Consider the following 17,992-nt stretch of genomic DNA (forward strand, 5'->3'; position numbering starts at 1 on the left):
TTTTTGCCCTCTCTCTCTGTAGTATTTTAAATGTTATTTGCTTTTAGAGTCCCCTCACCCTCTAGGGTAGGACATGAAAAATATAGCCTTCCCATGTTTATTTACTTCATTTATACCCAGCTTTTCTCCATAATGGGGACTCATATACTGATATTGTTCTTTTCTCCTCCTTTTCACCTCACAACAACCCTGTGAGGCAGGCTCAGTTTAGTATATGTGACTGGCCCAAGATCACTCAGCAAACTTTCATAGCAGAGTGGGGATTTGATTCTGGGACTCCTAGATCTTAGTTGGACACTCTGACTATTGCACCACACTGGGTCTCCTGCAGCATTTGGAAATCATGGTATAGGAATTGGCAACCCTACCCCAAACTCTGTCCTTCCCAGACTCCACCCCCAAATCTTCAGGAATTTCCCATCCCAGAATTCGTAACCCTACAGAGATATGCTGCTTCTGCCCATGGATGTTCCACTAAACCATTACTGGAGATAGTTGTGAGTGCAGCTGCTCTCCTGTGAATTTCCCTAATGGCCTCTTCTTTCTTTACAGGGATCTTGCTGGGTTCCTCCAAATGGCACAAAGGTTGAGATTCGGCTGACTTCTCTTTCCTTCCCTCCCTCCTGAGCATACATACTTCTTTATATGCCCATATGGAGTCGGTCGGCATTATGGAATGTTAAGAAGTATGTATCATTGGGTTGGGATCTCTGCCTGGAATGGGCTCTTCGTCTCTACTTCAGGAGCAACAAAACAATCCTGGATGATCCATAAGGAACGGCTGTTGATGATGTGGAAAAGGGAAGGAATGTCTTTATTTGTGCCCCTGAGGCTGGTAAAAAGGAACCAGATCGACTGGCAACTGGATTTGGTCCCCTTCAACCAGCTGCAGTGGCACAAACGACCCTCTGAATGCCCCTTTGGTTCAACAGTGATGCTTCTTCAAGAAATCCCTCAACTGAGAGCTTGCATAATATTATCTGAGCTACAAGCCAGGATGTGCCCAGTTCAAATCTCACCTGGTTCAGTGGTGTTGGGTAAGCTGTTCTCTCTCAGCCTCCATCCCCTCACCTGCAATACGAGGATAATAAACACTCGTCTACTTTACAGGATTGTTGCAAGGATTAAAACAAGATGCATAGTCTAAGAGTCCTACTGTATAGCTACTGCGTGTTATTACTAAATGCAGAATGCCTGCAGAATGCATTTATTTGAAACACCTCTCTACCTCTCTGAGGTCAAACTTTTGAAGTAAAAACAATAAAATCATACAAGCAACAGATATCAATATTAAAAGATATTAAAAACAAGCAGATTCTTTTAGGTTTTGTCAAAGTGATAAGAGTTCAGAGGAGCATGCAAAAGTCATGCTCTATCACAGGGTAGCATGCTTAGTAGGGGGTGGCACTAGACGGCATTTTGCCCTCAACAAGTTTCTTGCCCATGAGTGGGGAGCATCTTAGCAGTTGCAAACTGTTAAGCCATTCCATTGCTTCTGACTACCTATAGGGCAAGGAAGACTGATGTGAGATACGGGTGTCCTGTTGACACACACATGCCACGAGCTGGTGTGCCAGTCCATATCTTTTTCATCATCTTATCACTTGCACATGGGCTCACCTCATCAGGAAGGTCTGTCAAACGTTCGACATGTTGCTCTTCTACATTTAAAGATCTTAAATTCAGACTGAAGATCTTGCCAATGTGGCGCATGCCCTAGTAATTTCAAAATTAGATTACTGCAATGTGGTCTACATGGGGCTACCCTTGAAGACTATTTGAAAGCTACGGTTGGTACAAAATGCTGCAGCCTGAATGTTGACTGGAGTGGTTCCCAGCAACTATATTACGCCAGTCTTGTTCCATCTATACTGGCTTCCAATTTGCTTCCACGTCCAATGCAGGGTGCTGGTGTTGAGCTTTAAAGCCCTATACAGCTGAGGTCAGCATACCTTGTCTTCTGCCATATGAATGTACTTATCCACTCCAGTCATCTTTGGAGGCCCTGCTTTCTGTGTCTATGCCTTCTGAGGTTAGGCAGGTGACAACTGAAGAAAGAGCCTTCTCGGCCATGGTGCCAAAACTTTGGAACTCCTCAGGGAGATTCATTTCTCTCTGTGTGTCATTGTCTTCTTCCAGTGGGTGAAGATTTTTCTGTTTTGTTTGGTGCTCCCCCAGTAAACTTGTATTGGCCCTCCTCTCTGGTTGTGTTGTGTTTACATGTCTATGTTTTTATTGCATTGTTAAATATTTTACATGTGCATTTAAAACAGAGTTTTAAAGTTTTAATACCTTGATGTTTGCCGTCTTGGGATTCTGTTTAGGAGGAAAGGTGGCAGAGCTGCCTTCCTCTGATGGAACAAGCCTCCCCTTTAGGTTTCTTCTGCTGGAGGAAAGCATCTTCACGAGTGAAGAACACCTACAACGCTCAACCCAAGCAGCTGTTTACAGAAGAGTATGCAACGTTCTGAAAACAACCACATCATGTGCACTTCCCATGGATGCCCTTTGCAGTTTTGGGAGGCTGTTTCAGGAATATCCCATTTAATTTGAAGCTTTGTGAGTAGGCAGGTGTCATAGCAAAGGATTAGGGCACCCTTGCCTTTCTCGTCCTATTTATGAGGAGATCAGTGCGGATATATGGAACTGCGTTATTGTCGGGATTGCTTGTTGGTCACACCACCAATAAATTGAATTTGGGCTGGCAAAATGAAAAAGGTGTATAATTGATCCTTTCCTTTTGCAGGATTGCTGGTCGAAAATACTCCTCAATGCATGGGCTGGGATATTTTAATGACACTCCCAGGTGAAACTTCCCAGCAATTATTGCCTTTGTAAATTCTGAATCATTTTGTTATGTCCCTTCGACTAAATGCTTTCTATGGCCTATGTAAATGTCATTTTTGCAGACGAAAGAACAGTCTAAACATCAAAAACCTGTCATTCAATCCACTGTCCGATTTTCTAACTTCTTGTCTTTTTCCTTTGTATATTTATCTGCATCCTTGTTTTTGTACACTTTTGGGCACAGTTGTGTGGTTGGATTTGCTAATAAGTTGATTGGGTATTGATGGTTGTTTTTGCAGAAGATATTTAGGCAAGAGTCTGTGTCAAACAAAAAAAAATGCAAAAAATGAGAATGTGTCCCAAGGATGGTTCTCCATCATACCAAAGTTCACTGCCATCCCAACAAGCAAATTATCACAGCGGTTATCTTTTAGTTATGGATCATACCATATCCCCTTGCCTGCTCCCATGGTATCAGTTGAACTGAAAATGAGGCAGGGGCAGGGGGAATAGGTTCCAAAACTCACTGATTGCCACATATGGCTTTGTTTGGGATTCAAAATTTCTTCCCAGTGTCAGGACCTGTGCACCATTGCTCTGAGCAGGGCTTTTTTTCTGGGAAAAGAGGTGGTGGAACTCATCAGTGGGTTGCCCTAGGACAGCCAGTTTGGTGTAGTGGTTAAGAGCGCAGGAGTCTAATCTGGAGAACCGGGTTTGATTCCTCACTCCTCCACTTGAAGCCAGCTGGGTGACCTTGGGTAAGTCACAGCTCTTAGTTCTCACAGCCCCACCCACCTCGCAGGGTGTTTGTTAAGGGGATAATGATAACATACTTTGTAAACTGCTCTGAGTGGGTGTTAAGTCATCCTGAAGGGCAGTATATAAATCGAATGTTGTTATTATTATTATTAAAATGGTCACATGGCTGGTGGCCCCGCCTCCTGATCTCCAGACAGAGGGGAGTTGAGATTGCCTTCTGCGCCGCTGGAGTGGCACGGAAGGCAATCTAAACTCCCCTCTGTCTGGAGATCAGGGGGCGGGGCCACCAGCCATGTGACCATTTTCAAGAGGTTCCGGAACTCCGTTCCACCACATTCCAGCTGAAAAAAAGCCCTGCTTCTGGGTATTTTCACATAGAGGTTTTCCCATGGCTTGGGTGCTGAAGTGTAGCAGTTTTTCTCTGAGCTTCCTCACATCCTCATTTTCCACATCACTTGTGCTTTCTCAAATTGGATCTAAGGTAGTCTGGAAAAGCATGGGAAAGGAAAAGGAAAACCTATAAAGATAACAAATAAAAACCAAAGAGAAAAAATACTGCAGTTCAACAAAACCACAAATAAATCTCCATGTGAAAAGACCCTAGATCCAGAACAATCTTGTAACATAGAGTATCTCTACACAAGACACCTGGTTCATCAAGTGCCAGGAGATGCAATATTAGCTTGGAAGCGTAGTTTTAAAAGACAGAGATGACGGAGATCGCTCCAGAGGGGACAGAGGGGCTGCCCTCACTGCTTAAAAGTTTGAATTAATTGAGCCTTGGCAGGGCAAAGTCTCCAGGAGAGGAGACAGTCCAACACACTAGAGGCAGCAGAGGGCTGTGAGAGAACCCATCTCCTCTCCTCTGGCAACCAAGATGATTAGGGGATTAAAGCACCTTTCTTATGATGAATGGCTGAAAAGCTTAGGATTTTTCAGTTTAGAAAAGACACAACTAAGGGGGAACATGGTAGAGGTTATAAAATGATGCATGTAGAGAGAGTGGACAGAGAAACCTTTTTCTCCCTCAGTATAAACTTGAGGGCATACAATGAAACTAATGAGCACTAGATTCAAGATGGGCATAAGGAAATGTTTCCTAGTGATTAAGATGTGGAATTTACTGCCAGGAGTGTTGTGCCGAAGTCAGCTCTCCTGTGTGTTTGCCAATCACCACACACAGGCAGGAGTAGGCAGAATGATATGAAAGCTTTATTGCAATAAAGGAGACAGCTTTCAAAAGCAAGCCACCATGCTCCTCTGACTTGGTCAGAATGTTCCCTGGTTTTATAATGCTACTACAGCATACATGTCGTCTTTGTCTGGGCATCATGCTCCAAACTCGTGACTTCTCCTTTTGATATGCATACCACCCCCTGTTCAGCCAGTGGGTTTTGTCACATCTTGTTGCCAAGTTCATCATAAACCATTAGCTAAAGCAAAGTGTTTGTTACTATATATTACTGTTAATTATGTTGCAAAGCTGATGGCTATCACATACCACAAATCGTTGCTACAAAGGTAACTGTAATTGTCGAAGGCTTTCACGGCCAGAGAGCGATGGTTGTTGTGGATTTTCCAGGCTGTATAGCCGTGGTCTTGGCATTGTAGTTCCTGCAATGCCAAGACCACGGCTATACAGCCCAGAAAATCCACAACAACCATCGTAACTGTAATTATTGCTGCAAGGATGACTGCTGCTACACAGTATTGATTAATGGGTGATGGGGCTATCAAGTCTATCAAGAGGATGTAGTGATGGCCACACGCATAGACAGCTTTAAAAGGGGATCAGATAGCGTCATGGAGGAGAGATCTCTTAGTGGCTACTAGCCACGGCGACTAAAGGGAACCTCCACATTCAGGGGCAGTAAACCTCTGAATATCAGTGCCAAGAGGCCCTCCAGAATAACTGGTTGGCCGTTGTGTGGGACAGGATGCTGGACTAGGTGGACCACTGGTCTGATCCAGCAGGGCTCTTCTTATGTTCTTACTACATGTGCATGTGCGGATTAGGGAACTCCTACCCAAATGTACTGTCTAGTTTGGCTCCAAAAGTAGCAATATCATAGGAAGTCAGAACCCAGCAACCTTTTTGACTTACTTGAGGGTCCAAGCCCTAGGCCGAAGACCATTGCTCTGGACCTGCCTAAATGCTGTCTCTGCATTACACGGAAGAAGCACAAGTCTCATCTTTCCATACATCATCTTCCCTGTGGCTCCAGAACTGGTAAGAAGAACCCTGCTGAGGATCACCTGGCCCTCAGGCAGCTTGATTGTGAAAGGGCTGTCCTCCATCCCACCCACTCAGGACGTTGGCCATCACTACTGCAATCAAATCACAATACAGAAAGGAAGAGACAGCTTGACAGGGAAAGAGTGTCCAGCATTACCATACACCACCTACTGCTCAGCGTGTGTTTCCTCTCTTTATGTTCTGCTGGCCACAGGCCTGCCTTTGACACCAGTGAGGTCATGCCTCCGGCTCCCCCTCTTCCTGTCACATGGCTGAGCTGTCACATGCTTGAAGACTTCGTGGTGTTACTTTGGAGTTAAAGGTTAGTCCCAGGTCTTAAAAGACCATTATTCTAGGAGACTAAAGGCACAAGGCTGTGAGGGATAAGAGCATTCATCTCCTCCCAGAAGTTAAATGTTCCATATTTGAAAGATATGGTCTGCAGGACTCTGTTTGTTGGTCTGAGCCTTTAGTAAACAATGACCCTGACACACATACACCTACCTGAGAGCCAGTTTGGTGTAGTGGTTAAGAGCGTGGGATAGCCGGGTTTGATTCCCCACTCCTCCACTTGAAGCCAGCTGGGTGACCTTGGGCTAGTCACAGCTTCTTGGTGCTCTCTCAGCCCCACCCACCTCACAGGGTATTTTGTTGTGGGGATAATGATAACATACTTTGTAAACCGCTCTGAGTGGGCATTAAGTTGTCCTGAAGGGCGGTATATAAATCGAATGTTGTTATTGTTATTACTACTACTACTACTACTACTACTACTTCTACTACTACTACTACTACTACTACTACTTTGTAAAGAGGGAGCTGGTAACTTGGCTTTTTATTATGATTAAAAAGGAAACTGAAGAGTTCAGTTTCAATAATTCATCTGCAATTCTTCCTAGTATACAGAAGGGACACAACTTGCTTTTCCTGGCTTCGCTGCTATCCATTTTAAATCTTAGTTGGCTTCATGCAATATATTCCTGATAATAACCCTGACCTGGATGGCCCAATCTAGCCTGATCTCTTCAGATCTCAGAAGCTACACAGAAGCTGGTTAGTACTTGGATGGGAGACCACCATGGCAAACCAATGGCAAACCACCTCTGCTTATTATCTCTTGCCTTGAAAACTTTACAGGGTTGCTTAACTTGGTGACAACTTGACTGCACTTTACACATTCCTGATAATATACCTCAGAGAAAGTCTGTGTACATTGTCTAGTGAAATTACATTGCTCTGGGTACATATAGGAAGTTTCAGTGTAGGTACTGCAATCCAAATTAGAAGTTTGAAGTAGTTCCCATCTCAGAGCACTGGGGGGCAGTGTGTAGCAAAAAATTACAGTTCGTAGGTACTAGCCCTTCAAAGAGGCAGTGAAATTGAAACTTCATCTGTATAATATAAATTCTCTTATATCAGATAATGTACTTAAGATGATTTCCCAAAGAAACAATTATGTCTCTGTTGGTTTGCAGAGTACCCTTTCCTGCATGAGGCTGCTTGTTGTGCCTCTTCATGAGTCAGTGCTCTGTCCTTCCGCATCAAGATGTACAAAAAAATTGTATTGTATCTGATGAAGGGAGATTGTCTCTCAAAAGTTTATACCCTGGAAAATCTCATTGGTCTTTAAAGTGCTACTTGACTTGAATCTTGCTTGCCTAGATTATCAATGACTCATCCTCTACCGAGACTGGCTTCCTCTACGGGTTGCTTAACCTGCTCTTACACACCACACCATAAGGTTCAACTAAAATGAGCAAGAACCTTTTTCATTGCCACTGGGATTAGAATTTATTTATTAATGTTATTTATAGTCCACTTTTCTCACTGAGACTCAAGGCAGGTTACACAATGTGAATCTGTACAATCAATTTGAAAGGCATTTCAATAGACAATATAATAAGCTATATATATGAAAATTTGCAAAAATCCAGTACAGAGTTGAAGAAATGTTGAAATACAGCAGAAGCTATTCTAAGACTGACATATTAAACAACAAAGAAATTACCCAGTAGGATCATAGTTACAACAACAAACAGTACTTAGTAGTAAAACCTATAGTCCCTATCCTTTTACTGATGTATGTCTTTGAGATCATTTACTTACAGTACAACCCTCCTATCGGAGTAAAAAAGTCCTCTTGGATAATTCACTTTTGCACAGTTTGCTAAAAGCCAGGAGACCGGGAGCTTTCCTGGCCTTTTCAGGTAGGCTGTTCCATGAGATGGGGGCCACCACAGAGAACGTACATATATGGGCAGCAAGTCTTTAACTCTGAATCTGTGTCTACTAACCAAAGTCCGTTTCCCAGTAAGTGGTATTTGTAACCCCAGTTTAATCCTGATTAAGAGCCCTAGCCTGCTTCCACACAGACATTTTTCTCTTTCTTTACTGTCCATGTGGATTGCTGGTTTTGGGAGCATCTGTATGATGTTACCAGGGCTTTTTTCTGGGAAAAGAGGTGGTGGAGCTCAGTGGGTTGCCCTCGGAGAAAATGGTCACATGGCTGGTGGCCCCGCCCCCTGATCTCCAGACAGAGGGGAGTTTAGACTCCACTCTGGAGATCAGGGGCGGGGCCACCAGCCATGTGACCATTTTCAAGAGGTTCGGGAACTCCATTCCACTGCATTCCCGCTGAAAAAAAGCCCTGGATGTTACCCTCTCCAGGTTCTCCCAACATCAGCATGCTCTTTTTCAAGCCTGCTTTGCTTTACTACCATCTTTTCTGAACAGACGCAGCCCAAGTGTTTTAGCTCATTTTTGAAAGTGCTGCCTGCATTAGTGCCATTTTCATTCCATCATTCCCTAGCAGACATTGATTTTACTGCTGTGCCACCAGAGGGCTTTTTGAGGCTTAAACCTCCCCCCCCCCCAGTAATTGCCATAGCATTTAATGCTATAGCACTATAGCAATTACTAATTTTAAGAAGGCCCTCTGGTGGCACAGTGAGTGGGGGGGGGCTAGCTGGGAAAATAGCTGATGGGGGAAAGTGCCTTGAAAACTCCTGTGTGGGTGCTGTGTTGCCAATATGAATGCCTTCTTTGTATCTGCAGCGTGCAGTCTTAGTTGGCTGGGCATTTGGATGCAGCCCAGGTTACTGGGAAAGATATTAAGCTCAATTTGTTAAGGATGCTCCTTTCAGATGTTAGGGCTAATTGGAACTCAGTATGCTGCTCCAAGAGAGGAAGGAGAACACACCAGTCTAATGATAAACGAGGTTTGTTCCCATCTCTGGCAAGCTTAATGTTGCTTGTGATGACTCACCTGAACCTGGAAGTCAACCTGGGGGTGGGGTTTAAGACTTAAGAAGAATGCACCTGATAGCTGAATTTAAAAAGAATTGCTGGGATGCCTAATGCCTGTTTTGGCTCTCTGTTATCAGAAGGGGGGCCGCACTCAGCTGTCACTCATATGAGCTGCTTGAAGCGTATGGAACACTGATCACTCTAATAGCCTGATCCTATACAAAATTCTTACTTTTCTCTTCTGATTTGGGAGATCAGTTGTAATTCTGAGAGAATGCCAGACTCCATCTTGAGGTTTTGGTAACTAGTGTCGATGCGGCCTCCAAAATTAGGTGAGCAACCATGAAGGAGCTTTTTTCTTTGTTCCCTTACTGCAGCTTCTTTATGGATTTCACTCCCTATAAGCTCTTCATTTGCCTGCCAGGTAAATTTGTTAGTTTTTCAGGCAACACTTAAAAAAAATCCCTAGGGCTTTGTGAATTGCTGACTGGGGGAAGTGGGGGAGCATTGGTCTCCTGCTGCTATAAAAAAATTCAGTTTAGACTTTGAACTGCTGCATGTTGGTTTAAAGAGGAGGGTAGGAACTCCTTTGTTTTATGTATTTTATATGTGGGCTGGAAATTATTTCAAACTGACTTTGGAAAAGCAGTATGGAAATATTGGGAATCGGTCAATGAAACTACAATACAAGCACCTGGCTGGGGTGGCCACACATCCCCTTTTGGGTCTGTTTTGTCTTTTTAGGCCTGTCCTCCGGAATGTCTGGTTCTGCTTCCGTCCAGTCCTATCAAATGATTTTTAAAAAACCGGAAGAAACTATTTGTAACATTTCAGTGACACTCTGTTCTTCAATGCGCTGTCTGCTGTCCCAGAGCTGGCTCTAGGGTGAGCTGTATCTCTATTTAAATTGTACGAATTATATGTACTTTGCATTTATCCTACTTCTCTGGCTTGTGGATGTAAGGATAAAATGGAGATGGGGGAGAATGTTTTAAGTGGCTTCGGTTGTGGGTCCCTATTGGGAGAAAAGTGGCATGTCGATTTATTTATATCTAAAGTCTTTCCTATTGTTTTGTCCTATTATGTGATAATCTGTACATGGTCATTCAAACTTGGGCACACGTATAAAACTTTACATTTTATTTTAATATTTAATTCGATTTAACAGAGAAATCCCAATTTGAGGTACACCCTTCTAAACCCAATAGCATCAATATACTCAGAAAGGTGTGAGTCTGTTTAAAGTTGCATTGCAAGTCACTTTAAATAAGGCTTCTTCCTCCTCCTCCTTCTCCTCCTTATTTCTTGCGGCTTTCTTCTAATTTTCCACCCCCCGGAAACATTAGTCTACACATTTACCCCCGCCACGTTTTTGTTTGGCTCTTGTGGCCTCCCGTATCCAGGGGGCGGAACAGGAAGCGAAAAGAGGACACGTTTCCATGGGGAAGCGGCTGCGTGTCGCCATGCTACGGAGAGGGGTGGGGCCATGAGGGAAGAAAGGTGGGGGGAGAGGCCGGAGCTCTTAAAGAGGCCGCGCTTCAGAATGCAGCTTCCTTGCCCGCGAGGAGTTTGCGGTCGGTGAGTCTGCCAGGTCGGGGGTGCCTCTGGGGAGGGCGGAGCCCACGGGAAATGGGGTGCCTTTTGCGTTTCCCTCGTGTGTGTGTGTGGGGGGATAATAAGGCTGGTGCTATGATAGGGGTGCTGCAAAAGTTGCGGGGTGGGGGGGGCAGCTCTATGCTTATGATGGAGCTTAGCGAGGTGCGGTAAGCCCTGTCTGACTGGGTTGCCAGCTCCCCCAACTGGCTTTGCTCCTGCGCTTTTGACAGCAGCCGGGGACATTGCACAGGAGCAGGGGCAGTTTCACCAGATCTTTCTTCTCCCTGCCAGGAAAAGCTTCCTCTTGCTGTGTTCCAGCGTGCCAAGCTGCCTGCACATGTGTGCCACCGTCCCTGGCAAGTTTTGCCTCGGGCAGTTTCTGGGAATGCCCCCTTCAAAAGGGTAGCGCAAGCTGGTGGGTCACTTCTTCCCCTGTTTCCACTCTCTTGCCTCTAGACCTTTCAGGCCAGGCAGGGAATGGGGGAAGCAAATGCTTCTACAAGTAAATGCCTGCACATGAGCATTGAAGCAGTGTGTTGCTCATAGCCTGCCATTTCAACGGAGGGTGGGGAGAGGGTTCAAATTAAAACGAGTGCTGATACTTATCTGTTTGGATGCTTTTGTGCTGCCTCCTGTTTCTGGTACAGTGGCTCCAGAGAAGGTACACACATGAGCATTAAGGCGCCCTGTTGCGCATAGCTTACCCATTCAGCAAGAGGTTCGTTTTGAAGTGCTGTGATCTTGATTCCTTTTGCATAATTCTGCTTCTCAGTTCTTTTAAGGCTGAGTTGCAGTGAAGACCCATTAGGTAGCGGGAATGTCACGGTGGGTATGGATCTTTGCATGAGAACAGGGTCATCACCAAAGCATCCGTATTATCCTCTGTGAGACAGTAGAGGATTTGCTAATTAGTCTGGTATGTACGGTTTCCAGGGGATCAGGAAGGCAATGAATGCAATGAATAGTCCCCCTGCCCCTCTTTTGGGGTCCCTGAAGAATTATTGTGGCCACTACATAGAGCAATAAGCTTATCATTTTTATGCGGTTGTAACTCTGGTGGAGGAAGGCAATGGCAAACCACTTCTGCTTCTCACTTGCCTTGAAAGCCTCTTTCTTGGGTCTCCGTAAGTCAATTTTGACTTGATGGCACATACATAACTCTGGTGGATTTATTTGAAAGACTATCTTCAAAAGCACAGGAGCAAGGCTAGTAAAAAAATGGATATGTGTATGGTACTGTGGAAGGAGTACTGAGTAGTTTTTGCTTGCCTATTTCAAAAGGACCTCAGTGCTGGCCTCTCCTCTTGGTAGAGTTCTGGGAACGAATTCCATTAACTCCTATGATCTGTTGGCTCACAGCTACCCTAAGGGTTCACATATCCTTTCAAGATGTGTGGTGTGCATCCCTGCTTTCTATATGACTGAGGCCGATCCTAGTTTAACAAAATGTTTTTGCAACTGTACATATATACAAAACTGTAGGTTCTGTAGTGCAGACTGTTGACATTAAGATTGGAGGGTGTCTTCATCTTCTGGTGCTTTGAACATGTGTGTGTACGACAGGGAGCAATAAGGATCTACCTGATCACTGGAGTAAGGTTTATGACAGCACATCACTGATTGAGGACTGAATCAGTACATGAGGTTCTCTTCTTCCCCTTTCCCACTTGGTGGAGTCTGTATGAATTGACGTTTTTCCACCTACGGGGTCATTAACAGGTTGTAGGTCTTGTGTAACTTTTCTGCACTGCTCAGATCCCAGAGGAGTGGCTGAGTGCATTGTGCCAGCAGAGACATGTGGCGTGATTTGGTGCCAACTATGTGGCTGTACACCCACTTGGACACCTCCCGGCCACCTTCTCAGAAAAAGACGGGGAAAGCTCACATCAGAATAAACCTGCCATTTAGGTTCTGCAGGCCCTTGGCTATTTCAGTTGGTTAATATTGCAGTGGTATTTGTCGTACAGGTGGGAAGTTTCATTCATTTGTTCATTCATTCATTCCCTTCCCTGTTTTATCTCCAATCATACCTCTGGAACACTGACGTGTCTACAGCCTGCTGGCTTCTGTCCACATAACTGTCCACGCCTGTATCACGTGGCTCTGCTCTGCTCACACACCTGTAGGGCAGGAAATAGATTGAACTGGTGCTAACTTCTGTTTCCCCTCCAAATGAGCAAAGCAGGAATAAGGTCAGCAGCATTTGGATGGGCTTTGCTCCTTTGCTTTTAACAGGCTGACCTACAATATTAGCAGGTGAAGTTTTCCTTAGGACTTCTTTCTCTGTGCCAGGGAAAATTGGTCCTGCTGTCTGTGTGTCAGGAGATTCAGGACCAATAAAATGGGAAAAATTAATAGTTGGCAACCCTGCTAGGGTGGGGGTGAGAAATCGAGGCTATTTTCAACTGCCAGACTTATAAAAAAAATCATTACAGTAAAGGCATTCACATTAATCATTCTTCAGCAGAGGTCACAGCATCTAAAGCCAGTAAAAAATGGATCAAAACCCTGGGTTTGGACCAAGGCTCAGCATTTAGGGGTGGAGTGAGGTTATACCAGGGCAGTCCCCAAAGGGAGCTGGCCAGACAGTGAGAAATGAGAGGGAGAAGGTTTCGTAGTTGCTGAAAGTCACTTTGGGCTCCTGTTTTGGCTAATAACAGTCTCTTGTTAAAAAACATGGTTTTGCATTTGGTCAAATGCATTTACAGAAGGAAATGTCTGTTAGATAGTTTTATCACAATATAAAGTCAGGTCTTGAGTTGGAGAAGAAATCCATTTTGCTTAAACTTTCCCACGTTGGCAGAGGATGGCCTTGTTTTATCATGCCTTACACCAGTAAATGGCTGTCCCCTTTATACCTTTGTGTGTGTAGATGTTGGGGGTGCCGTTTAAAAATTCTGTTAGTGCACTCACAATGTGGACTGAAGGTCTTCAAGCAATGACTTCTTTATACAAGTCTGTGTGTGTTAAATATCTGTGCAGAAGCTATGTGCGGATCCTAATTGTCAGAGCACTACTTAGCTGTCACTCTCCCTCCACCATGTTTATCTAGATAATAAAGGCTGCTGAATATGTTATAAACTTTAGCCATTCTATACTGAGAAAAACAAGCTACACTGCAAGATTAGGGCATCTTAATAAACATTCTTACCCTTTGCCCAACAAACAATTTTATTGTGTGGGTGTGGTTGATGGGCCCCAGCAGTAACTATGATTTATTTTTGGGTCTTTTGACCCTATGCACACTCTCACATATCCTGATTAGTAAAGTACATTTGCTGTTTTGTTTTTATTTTGAGTGAGTGAGTGAGTGAGTGAGTGAGTGAGTGAGTGAGTGAGTGAGTGAGTGAGTGAGTGAGTGAGTGAAAACTTGGGATTTGTATCAAGCATGCCATTAGCTGCCAAGCCAAAAAGTTAAGGGGTTTTTTTGGCAGTAGAAGAATAGAACAAAAGCCAACATGGAGGTAAGGAGAATATAAGAAAATTGGTATCAGTTTCACCCTATATTTTACTCATTTCATCATACACATGCCATTGGGTAAAAACAAACCCAACACCATCCATGTACATGTTTTTTATTTAAAAATTGCAAGTGGGAAGAAGCATGGGAATACATGGAGTCTAGTGTCTGTGTCCCATAGCAGTGAGGCTTTTTTTTCTGAGACAGAGACTCTTCCCTTGATACAAGAGCATTTTGGGTCAGATGAAAGATCCTGGTGATGGAGAGAACGTAATGGAACATATGCATGCAATCCAACCTGTAGAGCTGTAGAAGACTGAAAAGTCCCGTCCCCCCTCCAAGTTCTCCAAGTTTCCAGCAAGGTTAATTCAAATTTGATTAAAGCAAAATCCTGATAACCGGTTTGCTAAGATAGCTTTGGTTCAGCAGCTGGTGTGGGACAGTCTATGGCAGAGCACGTCTCCCACTCTACTGGGAAGGGGTGTCACTTTATTACCTACCTAAGGCTTTCAAGATGTAGTTGTTAATGCTGTAACATCTCACCTATGAAATATTGAAATTCTCTCCGGTACATCCTTCTAATTCAAATAACTTATTTTGTACTGTCACTTGATAGGAGGTGCCATTTTGTATACTGGCTCCTACCCTGCTTACTTTCACCTCTGAAGATGGGTAACCGTGTCAGCTTATTTGCCCACACAACAATTGTATGAAAGATGTCTAATATTCCCATTTTACAGATTGAAGTGTGTGTGGGGGGGGGGTGGAGTGGGGGGGTGGAATGTGGCTTAGAAACAGCAACTGGCCCCAGTGGCTGAGCATAGTCAAGGTGGGATTTAAGCTCTGGTCCAAGCCAAACATGTATTGTGAGTATATGTATTAGTTGTGTGCATGCACTCAAATGTTTGTGTTGGCCTGTGGAGGGAGCACGTCTGTCGTTCACTGGGCATCTGCCCAGCTGCTTTTCTGACAGCTTCTGTTCCAGGCATGTTTGAGAAGAAATGGTGTCTTGTTCTCTCAGAGGTGTCTGTTTGGGGAGGAAACCCTGGCTCATCACTTCCTGTTGAGGCCTTGCCTCAGTCTCTGGAGAGCTGGAGGACAGAAACCTCCTTCATCCTTGCCCAGGAAAGATGGCCAGGAAGGCTGAGCCAGTTCCTTGGCCTGCAGGGTGGGGAAGGGCTGAGCCATGCGTGCACGGTGTGCTTTCCGGGTGGCTGTCTGTGCTAGTAGTTGCTGCTTGTTCCTGGGCAAAACGGGGTGGGTCTCCGTGGTGACTTGGTCTGCCCTCCAGGTCAGAGTCCTTGTCGGGCTTGTTCTCCTGGAGGCTTTTAGCCAAACCTGACTCCTGGATGGTAATTTCTATTCCTGCTTGTTTAATTGTAATGGAACGTCTGGGCATTGGGGAATAAATGGGGAATAAAGAGGGGAAGGCTCATAGCTGCCGATCTATTCTTGACCACCCCCTTTCTCACTGGTTGAGATTGCTCTGAGGACGCAGACCTGCCTGAACGCCCAGGCAGTAGCCACTGTAGCCTAGATTTGGGAGGGTTGGTTTTGGCTTCAACAGTGGGGATTCTGCTCATGCTCAGAGGAACTGAAGAAATGAACTCTGACTCATGAGAACTCACGCTAAATCATGTTACTCTTTAAGACACTACTGGACTTTTTGTTTTGTTTTCTTACAATATGCTCAACAGGGCTTCCCCTCTGGAATGGTCCTTGCCAGCCAATTTTCAAGTGTCGAAGGAAAGAGGAATTTGGGGGTGATGCTGAAGTCTGTGGGTATGCTGGGTGGGGTGCTAATGAAAGTCTGTGTGAAATAGATTGCCTGGATTTAGGTTTTTGCCAGTATGTTTGGAAACTTAATTTTTAAATAACATTATTAAACAAGTAATAATAATAACCATGCTTATATACTGCTCTTCTAGACAGATTAGTGCCCCACTCAGTGGCAAACAAAGTCAGTGAATTATTATCTCCACAATACAACGGGCTGAGAGGAGGGGCTTCCCCAAGGCCATGTGCTGAGCTCATAGCAGTAGTGGGATTTGAACCAGCAGAGTGCTGATTTGTAACCCAACCACTTAACCAGTATGCTACAGCTGTGCTCAATAATTCATCTGATACAATCATAGGGTTGGAAGGGACCTCATCCCAGTGGGTTCCATTCTTCGGACCTGTTTTATGAAGAGTGCCCCCCCCCCCAGTGCTAGAAGTCCCCTCTGTGATTCTTGTACTGGAGGAAAATGCTGGTATTGGCAGAAAAGATTTGCAGGATCCAACCCCAGTACTTTGGTACCCATTGGCCAGGGATGAAAAAGTAAGCAAGTGTTTACTGAGGCAGACTGCACGTTTTTCCTAAAGGCTAGGAACTTACAAACTTTTCTGGGGGGAAAATAATGAAGCTGAACATTCAGTGAAGGGTGTTGAAATATGCTTAAAAGAGCAACCCAGCTCTCTGCCCAAATCGAGTCCTATTTGAGTTTGACCCTATACTACTCTCTGTATTCTGGACGAGACTCCTCCATACTGCGAACAATTGTCCTTAGTGCTTTTATGTACCTTCTTCAAACTTTCCAAGAAGGCTTTCTTAAACCACCTATTTTGTGTTGGCTAGTAGTTGTTGCTTTATTTTTTTTAAACCCACCTAGTTCTTTGCACAAACTCTTTCTTGCAGGCAACTATTTGTTCTTGCCAGGGCTTTTTTTTTCTGGGAAAAGAGGTGGTGGAACTCAGTGGGTTGCCCTCGGAGAAAATAGTCACATAGCTGGTGGCCCCGCCCCCTGATCTCCAGACAGAGGGGAGTTTAGATTGCCCTCCGTGGCAATCTAAACTCCTCTCTGTCTGGAGATCAGGGGGTGGGGCCACCAGCCATGTGACCATTTTCAAGAGGTGCTGGAACTCCGTTCCACCGTGTTCCAGCTGAAAAAAAGCCCTGGTTCTTGCTATGGAATCCGTTGAATACTTTGATTTCTTAACAGTATGCTTTTTTTTGTTTTCAACCTGGTTGAGGACTTTGTAGGTTCTGTACAAAGTTTACCATAAAGATAAATAGGAACATTTCTGAGACCATCAGGTATGTGTGAGAGAGATTAGCTGTTTTCCTTCTCAAATATTTTTGAAGCAGGAGGAGGGGACTAAAAACACATTTACCGCCCCTCCCCCCCATGCCTTCAGTATGTCATTTTTTTTCAGTGCCAAAATAGGGTTACCAAATTTAGATTGGCAGATTCCTGGAGATTTGGGGGTAAAAAGCCTGGGGAGGGTGGGGTTTGGGGAGGAGAGGGACATCTGTAAATTATAATGCTAGAGTCCACCCTCCAACAATGCCATTCCCTCCAAGGCAACTGATCTCTGTAGTCTGGAGATCAGCTGTAATTCCAGATCTCCAAGTCCCACCTGGAGGTTGGCTACCGTTGTGGCTTATTGTGATAACAGTTTTGTAAGACAGATAATAGGTTTGCCATGACTAGAATGTTTGCTTTGTGGATTCGAATTCAGATCTTCCACATACCATATGGTACCCAGGACACCACTCTACCCTGCAATTTTGGAGACTATAGGAATGTTTTTGCTTGGGGATTTGGTCTTGCATTTTATCTTAAACCTGTGTCTTATATAATTTTGCATTATATATAATTTCGTATTGTCTACCTATGAGCACCTGTTAATTGATACTCTAGCCACTACACATTGCTGTCTCTTTTTGATTTTGCTACCACAGACTAACACGGCTAACTCCTCTGCATCTCTTTCTTTAAAGTTGTTTCATTTGAACGCTCTTCCTGAGTGTAATGTTTAAAAATACAATAAAATGAGGAGGGGAGGGCGCAGCTTCGTGGCAGCTCTTCAGTCTGATTGGTCGAGCCAGAAATATATACGGCCAGCTGCCAAAAGTGACTTTTCCA

At 44.4% G+C, this 17,992-nt stretch overlaps 1 protein-coding gene across 4 annotated transcripts in view; it reads left to right on the forward strand.

Annotated features, from left to right (window-relative positions):
* The window catches only part of GALE (UDP-galactose-4-epimerase), a 57,877-nt gene that overhangs the window by 30,236 nt on the left and 9,649 nt on the right, over positions 1–17,992 (forward strand). The window contains exon 1 of one of the 4 annotated variants that reach the window (XM_054999766.1): positions 9,795–9,913. The exons of 1 other annotated variant lie outside the window; for it this stretch is intronic. Coding sequence is in view for 1 of the 3 variants with exons in the window: in XM_054999764.1 (XP_054855739.1) it covers positions 15,434–15,436 (3 nt within the window). In the remaining 2 variants the exon portion in view is untranslated. Of the gene's footprint in view, positions 1–9,794; positions 9,914–10,526; positions 10,607–15,350; positions 15,437–17,992 lie in introns of those variants that run through there. 2 more of the 4 variants (XM_054999765.1, XM_054999764.1) reach the window with 2 other exon arrangements.

This window comes from Eublepharis macularius, chromosome 15 (genome assembly GCF_028583425.1).
Source record: "Eublepharis macularius isolate TG4126 chromosome 15, MPM_Emac_v1.0, whole genome shotgun sequence".
NCBI lineage: Eukaryota > Metazoa > Chordata > Lepidosauria > Squamata > Eublepharidae > Eublepharis > Eublepharis macularius.